The 9,019-nt window shown below is 53.7% G+C and overlaps 1 protein-coding gene across 1 annotated transcript in view; it reads left to right on the top strand.

Moving 5' to 3' along the window:
• The first annotated feature begins 105 nt into the window (after positions 1-105).
• Positions 106-9,019, top strand: part of Tpcn1 (two pore segment channel 1) — a 61,223-nt gene continuing 52,309 nt past the window's right edge. Inside the window, exons 1-2 of the mRNA XM_028878780.2 lie at positions 106-194; positions 3,666-3,902. Coding sequence (XP_028734613.1) covers positions 3,791-3,902 — 112 coding nt within the window. The 5' untranslated portion in view covers positions 106-194; positions 3,666-3,790. The remainder of the gene's footprint in view (positions 195-3,665; positions 3,903-9,019) is intronic.

Raw genomic sequence — 9,019 nt, 5'->3', positions numbered from 1 at the left:
GTGGGGCGGGGCTTGCGGGGCTGAGTGACCGGAGTCGGCGGATGCAAGGGCTGGCGCAGCTGCCGCTGTGGCAGCGGTGAGGCGGCGGTGGCGGCTGCAGCGGCTCCGCTGTCGGGATATTGGCCGCGGCGGCTGCGGGCTGAGCTGCGTTGTGCAGACCCGGTTGCACGGTGCGGGATCCCGGGACGGCGCGTGTAAGAATCCGAGGGGTGCGCCGGCTTGGCTCGAGGACAAGGGTCAGGGGTCAGAGGGCGCCGAGAAGGGGCTGAGACGGGGTCCGGGGCGCTCCCGACGCCCGAGGCGGGGCCTGGGGAGGTTGCCCGCGTGCTTCTCCCCATGCACATCCACTTCTCTCTGCACCTTGCTCTTTGCCTTGGCTTCCTGGGGCGACCCGGGTCGCGGCGGGGAGCGCGGGGACCTGGAGCCCCCCGCGCATTCCTTCTCCTCCTCCCCTCCCTCCCGCCTCACCTCCCGGCTGTGACCTCTTGTGACCCGGCCGGGGACTCCTGCTTGGGTCAGCCTGCTTCGGGAGACCAGACAGCGGGGTGGCAGCTAGCTCAGTGATCCCGGGACCTTACTCCAGGGGTGACTTCCCTCCCCCCCTCCGGGGGTGACCCTCTGGGTCCTCTCTAGAGTGAAAACCGAAGTCTGCCGTAGGGCAAGACCCGAGGAGCCCCGAGTTCTGCCTCTTGGGTCTGCTGTGTGACCTTGGACAGTTTCCTTCCCTCTGGGCCTCCTTTCTTTCTCTTTAAAAAGTCATAGGCTCGTTGGGAGGAGGATGGCAACTTCAAGGCTATCCCAGACTAGACAGGACTATCCCTGTTTCAAAAGACAAAAAGAGGAAGGGATTGCTGGATCTCACTTAAGTGGCGTGCAGTTTCTAGGAATAGTTAGTTACGTGGGAAGTGCCTCAGTTCGTGCCACCTGCTTTCCAGTCGGCCTGAAGGAACTTGTGGTTGTTTACTCACGAGAGATGAGTTGGCCACCCTAGCTAACCCGGGCTCCACCGAGGGCAGAGCTGTTGAATCTGAGCCAGGAGATTGTTTCCTGTGGGTGAGGTCTCAGCTGTGCGCTGTAGATATTTAGTGGCCTCTTTGGACTCCCTCGAGACCATTCCCAAGTTGTGACGCCAGAAATATTTCTAGACGGTGGGGACAAAGTCACACCAGCCTGGAGCCATTGAGGTAAGACAGGGCTCGCAAGAATGGAGTCATACGTTCAGCAGTTTAAAACGGAAAACCCATTAGCTATGAGGATACTAGTAAAAAAAAAAAAATTAGAAACCTGTTATGAGTTGCGAGAGTTTCTTGCCTTCCAGAAAAATAGAAGAGTGCGCTGTCCCAGCCTTCGGTGGCTTCAAGGAAGTATGTTAGGTGAGTGAGCCTAGCCAGTACAAGGTGCTAGGTGAGGAGAAAGTTACGTCAGGCTACAAAACACAGCACAGCTCCTTAGACAGAAATGATGGTATCTTGTGGTAGTTCCTCTCTTGTCTCTCCCCTTCCTGAGATTTCAAAGCAAAATAAATCCCCCAATCTGGAGGAAAAAGGAACAAACAAAACCAACAAAAACAAACTCCACTTGCAGGAAGTTTACTGGGCAGAGAATTGCATGCTTAGCTGGCTGCAGCTTGCTTAGCTGGCTGCAGCGTGGTGTTTATCTCTCCTGCTGCCTCGGCTGAAAGAAACCTGCTGTGGGTGTCTGTTGGGTGAGGAGGCATTGCCCAGTTAGCCTGCGTCGTCGTCGTCTTGGGTTGGAGTCATAATCTATCCTGTGGCACAGGCCACAGCTGGAGGCTGCTGTTTCCAAGTTCAAAGGTCTCCGGGCAGATCTGCTGAGCCCTGCTTTTCCTTTCAACTCTGTAAGCAGAAGTGGGATGTATGAACAACCACTCTTAACACACCAGTTCTTTTTTAAGCCTGGAGGGAAGGATGCGTCCTTTGAAAAGGACTCAGATTTCCCAGTTGTAAAAAAAATGTGCAGGTCCCCTTTCCTGATCAAACATCCCCCTTGAGGAGGTGCATACAAGAAACAATGCCTGTCGGCCACCAGCAAAGCCAGGGTGATCTTACGCATTCCCAAGAGGGCACTTAACAAAGCTAAAGTGGAAGTTGTTCACAAACATAAGAGAAACCAGGGCAAGCTTGGAGAGCCGGACACACTCACTTTTTATTCCTGTTGTCTGAGGCCAGGACCTGGGCACTTAGAAGGCACTGTAGGTGGTAGAATGGCTAGGGGTGTGGGTGAGGCAAAGCTTGCCTTTCTGGCTGTGGGTTCTCAGGCAGGTTACCTAATGTCTCTGTCCCTCTCTGATGTGTAGGGCTGTTCTTGAGATTTCGCTCACCTAGTTGTAAATCGCTAGTAGGGTCTCAGGCATAGTTTGAGTATTCTTTGAAGGTGCACTGCTATTATTATTATTATTATTATTATTATCGTTATAAATTGTGTTCCCTTTAGGAACCTTTACAAAGCACAGAGATAAGTGCAAAATAGGGTAGTTTTGATCACGCTAGTCCCATTCTTTCCCCTCCAGAAATGGTTACCTCTGTGTTTGTTCTTATAGGAACCTTCCCTGTACTGCACTTTATATGTTTGTTATCATTATTTTAAAATTGGATGTGCATAAGTGTTTTACCTGTGCACACATGTGTGTGCACCCCATGTGGGCCTGGTGCCCGAGGAGGCCAGAAGAGAGTGTTGGATCCCCTGAAACCAGAGTGAAAGATGGTTGTGAGCCACCATGTAGGTGCTGGGAACCAAAAGGAGGAGTCCTCTACAAGAACAGCAAGCGCCCTTCACGGCTGAGCCATCTCTCCAGCCCCGCTAGGCCTCCTTTTTTGAGACATGGTCTGTTCATGTAGTTCTGGCGGCCTGAACTCTGTGTAGACCATTGGCCTCAAGCTCACTGATACCTGTCTGCCTCTGCCTCCAGAGTGCTGGGATTAAAGGCGTGTGCCACCACTGCCCCATACACTCTCTCTCTCTCTCTTAAGATTTATTTATTATGTATACAGTGTTCTTTTGTCCAGAAGAGGGCACCAGATCTCATTACAGATGGGTGTGAGCCACCATGTGGTTGCTGGGAATTGAACTCAGGACCTCTGGAAGAGCAGCCAGTGCTCTTAACCTCTGAGCCATCTCTCCAGCCCACACTCTCTCTTTTAAGGTAGACTCTTGCTATCTAGTCGAACCTGGCCTTTGAACTCTGTTACCCTCCTGCCTCAGCCTCCCAGGTGTTGGAATCACAGCGTGTGTTGCGATCCCTAGCTCTTTTTAAGGTGAAATACAGTGGTGGTGTGGGCTGTGGCCTAGCGGGCAGAGTGTGATGCCTAGCATGCACACGGCCCTGGGTTCAGTCCCCAGTCCCTCTAAACCGTTGGTGGTGCACATTTGTATTCCCACTGGAGGCAGGGGGACCAGAAACTCAAAGTCATCCTCCACTTTGTAGCAACTTTGCAGCCCATGGTGGCTACATGAGACTGTCATAAAAAAAAAAAATGAGCAATTTTAATGCTGTAAGTTACTATGACAGAAGAGAAAATTCAGTGGTTTTTAGCCTGGCCTCTGGTTGCACAGCCATTGCCGCTCCCTGACTCTAGAACCCATTCATCAGTAACGATTATGTTTTAATCCTTACCTTTCTTTTTTCTTTCTCCTCCAAACCCTAGAAGATGCCTCTGATGGAGCAGGCTTTGAGAAGTATCTCTGGCCCTGGGGCTTTGAATCGGAGCTCAAGCTGGAGACCGTCTAAAGCCCTGGCCTTTGCATCCTGAGGACCACGGGACCGGGGACCATGGCCGTGAGCTTAGATGACGACGTGCCGCTCATCCTGACCTTGGAGGAGGGTGACAGTGCCCCGCTGGCTCCTTCCAACGGCCTGGGCCAAGAGGGGCCGCCCAATAAAAGTAAGCTGCCGGGCTGGTGGGTGGGCGGGGCTCACAGGCGGGTGGGCGGGGCTCACAGGCGGGTGGGCGGGGCTCACAGCATGTCCGCCCAGGGAGGGAGAGACAGGTGGGCTCGAGCCCTGGTCACCCATCGAAGGTGTGGCACAGACTTTGCTCTTAGGAGACCGTGGGTGTGAAGTCCCGCCTTGCAGTGTTTCTGGGGTCCAGTGTCGTCCCCCCCTCACTCCCGACCCACTTAGCTTTGTCCCTGCTGCTAGGGGACCTCCCTGCCTCGTTCCTTGTGAATGAAAACATCACCTGTGGGTCCCCACCTGAAGGTGGGAGGGGAGCCGAGCTTCTCTGCCATGGATCTGCCGCCTCAGAACGGGGTGGAGGGCGAGCCTTGTGGTGTATTATTGATCAAGGCTTTGGGGTTTCTTTCTGGGAATCGAAACCCGGTACAAAGTAACCCCGAGAGAGGGGATGCGCCGTCCGGTGTTGCCGACTCTTAAGTGTCTTTCTGGCAGAGGGAGAGGCCTTAAAACCCTTCCTGGTCCTCATCCCGAAACCATGGCTCGGTCCGCTCAGGACAAGGGCCCAGGAGAGGCTTAAAATAACTTGTCTTAGCAGAGGGGCCTCAGGCAGGGAGCATCTGCAGTGAGTGCGGACGGCCCGCCAGGGTGGAGGGTCAAGGGATACCACACCCACACCCACAGGGGAGGACATCGTGGACCAGGAGGCATGGAGCCTGGCACCCCCATCTCCTTCGTCTGGAGAGAGAATACAGTGGGGCTTTGGGGATCCAGCAGCTCACTGGGGTGGACTGAAGAAGAGCAGAGCAAACCACGCTGTAGCCTCCTCATGCTCACCACCACTGTCCCGAGTAACCTGATTTTCCCCCTAAGGGCCATGCAGGCCTACAAAACCCTGGCTCTGACTCCTGGTCTCAACCAACTCTTTTTTTTTAAAGATTGATTTATTAAAGGTACAGAGCTACACAGAGAAACCCTGTCTCAAAAAAACAAAAACAAACAAACAAACAAAAAAAGATTGATTTATTATGTATACAATGTTCTGCCTGCATGTATGCCTGCAGGCCAGAAGAGGGCGCCAGATCTCATTATAAATGGTTGTGAGCCACCATGTGGTTGCTGGGAATTGAACTCATGACCTCTGGGAGAACAGCCAGTGCTAAGAGCTCCTGCAAAGAAGGCAATATTTTTCCTGTTTTACAAAGGAAGAAACTAAGGATCAGAGAGGTTGAGTAAGTTTCCCAAGGCCACACAGCCAGCTAGTGAGGGAGGAAAGGTTGGAACTCAGGCCTGTCTGGCTGAAGTTTTCTTCCCTTCTCCTTCCTTTTTTTCTTCCTCCTCTGGCTCCTCCTCTTTCCCCCACCTCATTTCTTTACCAGCTCTTCAGGCACACGCACACACCCAGAAGCCCTTAGGGTTGGCTTATATTTTTATTTGAGTTCATTTATTTGCTGTCTTGAGGATTCAGCCCAGGGCCTGGCACATGCTAGGCTTGTCATGTGGCCACAAGCCAGAGATGCTATTGCTACCTGTATTTTATAGAGGAGGAAACGGCCTCAGAGAGGTCAGCTGACTTGGCCGGGTCACACAGCCAGTGAGCAGAACCCTTTCTGGTTGCTCTTCCCATACCACTGTGGAGTTGCTCTGGGGAGAGAGAGAGGCAGATGAGTCAGCCTCAGGGGACACCCCCTCAGGAGGACCCACAAAAGGGAGTGGACTGAATGGTATAGGGGTGGCTGGCTTGTTAAGGATGTGACTGGTGCCCACTGCTAAATGGGAACCTTGGTGCTCTTCATGCTCTTAGATTCCTCCAGAGTGCCCGAGCTAGGGGTGGGGTCCTGCTCTGCCACCCATGGAAGTGAGGAGAGCGACCCAGTTCTGTACCTGAGGCCATCTTTGGGCCTGAGGAAGAAATGGGCCAGGGAGACCATAAGACTCCCCTGCAGGGCCACCAGTGAGGCCACTGGATCTTGCCTGAAGTCTGTTGCTTATTTTGGCTTAAGAACAGAAGGCTGCATCTCTCACCCCGGGGCATTGTGTTTTCTGCTCAGGGCACTCGTGCCTCAGTTTCCCCTCTCTCACACTGTTAATGGGGGTACTTCCTAAAAGCTCTGAGAAGCAGAGGCCACATCCAGCACAGCTGGCTGAGGACAAGCGGGGCCTCTCTAAGGAGAGACGTCTTCATTGGGGTTTCTGTTGCTGTGATAAGACACCATAACCAGAAGCAGCTTGGGGTTAGAAAAGGGTTTATTTCTCCTTACACTTCCAGATCACACTCCATCACTGAAGGGACTAAAGGCAGGAACCCGGGGGCAGGAGCTGATGCAGAGGCCATGGAGGAGAGCTGCTTACTGGCTTGCTCCTCATGGCTCGCTCAGTCTGCTCTCTTATAGCACCCAGGACCGACCACCAGCCCAGGAGTCGTACCTCCTACCGTGAGCTGGGCCCTCCCATATCAATCATCAATCAAGAAATAGCACTGCAAGGTGGTGGTGCACGCCTTTAATCCCGGCACTCGGGAGGCAGAGCCAGGCGGATCTCTGTGAGTTCAAGAGAACTTGTGAGATCCAGGACAGGCACCAAAACTACACGGAGAAGCCCTGTCCCAAAACAAAACAGAAAGAAAATGCACTGTAAGCCGGGGCGGTGGTGGCGCACGCCTTTAATCCCGGCACTCGGGAGGCAGAGCCAGGCGGATCTCTGTGAGTTCGAGGCCAGCCTGGGCTACCAAGTGAGTCCCAGGAAAGGCGCAAAGCTACACAGAGAAACCCTGTCTCAAAAAACCAAAAAAAAAAAAAAAAAGAAAATGCACTGTAGACTTGTCTACAGGCCAGTTTGATAGGCAGCGTTCTCTCAAGTGAGGTCCCCTCTCCTAAAAGGACCCTTGACTTATCTTACGTGGCTAGAAAACTAGCCAGCTGGGTGGAACTGTCACAGGAAGCCCCAGACCTTTGCCCAGGCCTGGCTATCTCGTGTTTTGATTTTTCCCATTGTCCTGAGGTCCCCTACTGTCTGAGCTGTCAACATGAACCACACCCAACCTGGCAATTTTCCTGTCCTCAAGCTGTTTGGGGACTGTCTCATCCCTACCAGGTGAAGCCAAGCGGTTTTGCTCAGGGTCCCCGGCCTGGTGTGTCCCACGCCTTCTTTCCCGACGGGGCCCTGTTTCCTGGGCCAGCCCATGGCGTGACTCTTCAACCCACTGAGTCCCCAGTGCTGTTTGGAGCCTGGGCTTTGATCAGGCAGTCCGTCTGGAAGACATTCCTGGCTCTCCTGTTTGCACAAGGATTCCAATTGGAGCTGAAAACTTCCTGCTCGCACACTTCTGTGATTGCTTCTAAGTCTCTGCTTAGAGAGAGAGTTAATGAATCACTTTCCTGCTGTGGGCTGGGAGATAGCCATCACGTGGTAATTACTCAGTTAGCCATCTGGTCACCTGCTGGGCTGAGTTCTCTTCATCTTTGTACCTCTTAGCTTAGGACCTGAAGGTGCAGGGACTTCTCAGGCCATGGCAGAAATGAACTTAGCTGGGTTTCTGGAGCCTGGAAGCTTGCAGGAGGGGCTGACAAAACCCCCTTGTCAGATGTGAGTGGCATCCTGTCTGTCTTTGCTCTAGCACCAGAGTCTCGTCTCTTCCAGTAAATACCTGACAGTTCTGGAAGCCCCAGGCCCTGTCTACAGTTGCTGTAGACCCTGGGGTACCCAGGGCAGGCAGGGTACAGACAGCAGGTCAGTGGAGTTGGCAGTCATGTGCCTGGCAGATGGCTTTTCTGCTATCTCCTCAAAACTGCGGCCCACACAGTGCCTCATTTTACCTCAGTTACCTCTAAAGACGCCACCTTGAACCATATGCCTCCTATTCTGAGGCTCTAAGGTCAGCCTTTCAGCATAGAGATTTGTTTTTATAATATGTTTATTTTGTGTGTGTGTGTGTGTGTGTGTGTGTGTGCACGCGCGTGCGCGTGCACCCACATGTGTGTGCTGTGGCACACATGTGGAGGTCAGAGGACAACCTGCGGGACTCAGTTCTCTCCACCATGTGCATCCCGGGTCGTCAGACTTGGTAGCATGCTAGTACTACCTTTACCCACTGAACCATCTGCATAGCCCCCAGGAATTTTTTTCTTTATTGTTTTGTTGAGGGGGAGACGGGTTGGGACTGCGGCTCTCTGGTGGTGTGGCCGGGCGGTTAGAGACAGTCTGTACACATGCCGGGCCGTAGTCTGGTCCGCATGTGCATGGCAGTGTGTATACAGTGGGTACGCCTGGCGCCTCCTGGCAATTCCCAGTAGGATTTTGCCTCCCCCATGCCTTTAAGCCCACACACGTGTTTTCTGATGAGGAACAGGTACGGCTGTGCCCTGGTCTCCTGGTTACTTCGGTGTGGCATTATTATGGTTTCCAGGTGACAGGCTGGTCAGGGATGGGCCTCAGAGGACAGAACACAGAGTCTTAATGCTCAAGCCCAGGACGCAGTGCCGTATCTAAAGGGAAGGCCACTGTCCTCACGGGGACCTGCGTGTGACACCCTGGCTCCATTTCTAGAGATTTCATATAGCCTGAGCCAGCTGGCACCAGGAACGATCTAGGTGACCAGAGCTGCTGGCCTCCGGCAGATGTGGCCAAGAGGGGCTGGGAGGAGGCAGCAGGGCCTTTCTCAAGGGGTGATCAGCTCAACAGTCCTTCCATGCAGCAGTCTCGCCCTGTAGCTCTTTGTGGGGGGCCAGACATGCCAGCACGCTTGTCAGAGAGGGAAGGATACCCAAGGGGGTCCGCCATGGCTTCTGACACTTGTAGCCTGTCCGGTGGGGTGGCTGTGTGAGTTCTGGAGTCAAGCCCCAGGCCTTCAGTCCTAGCTGAGGACATACCTGGGTTCTTCAGGCTGCAGCATCCTTGCTGTATGTCGGGGTCCTTACATTCCCCCAGCTGGGGGGGGGGGGGCGGGGACTTGGCGAAATGCTGTGGATCACGTGGTCCATGCTTGGCCAGTCATGACGTAGGTGATGAGACTGCGTGCGGACAAGGCTCTTCCATGGAATGTCTGCGGTGAGCGGGAGTCTTGAACTCGGGACGCGGTGTGAATCCATATCGCCTCACTCCCAGCCC

The sequence above is a fragment of the Peromyscus leucopus genome, chromosome 23, assembly GCF_004664715.2.
Source record: "Peromyscus leucopus breed LL Stock chromosome 23, UCI_PerLeu_2.1, whole genome shotgun sequence".
NCBI classification, from domain to species: Eukaryota; Metazoa; Chordata; class Mammalia; order Rodentia; family Cricetidae; genus Peromyscus; species Peromyscus leucopus.
This window is presented reverse-complemented; position numbering and strand designations above follow the sequence as displayed.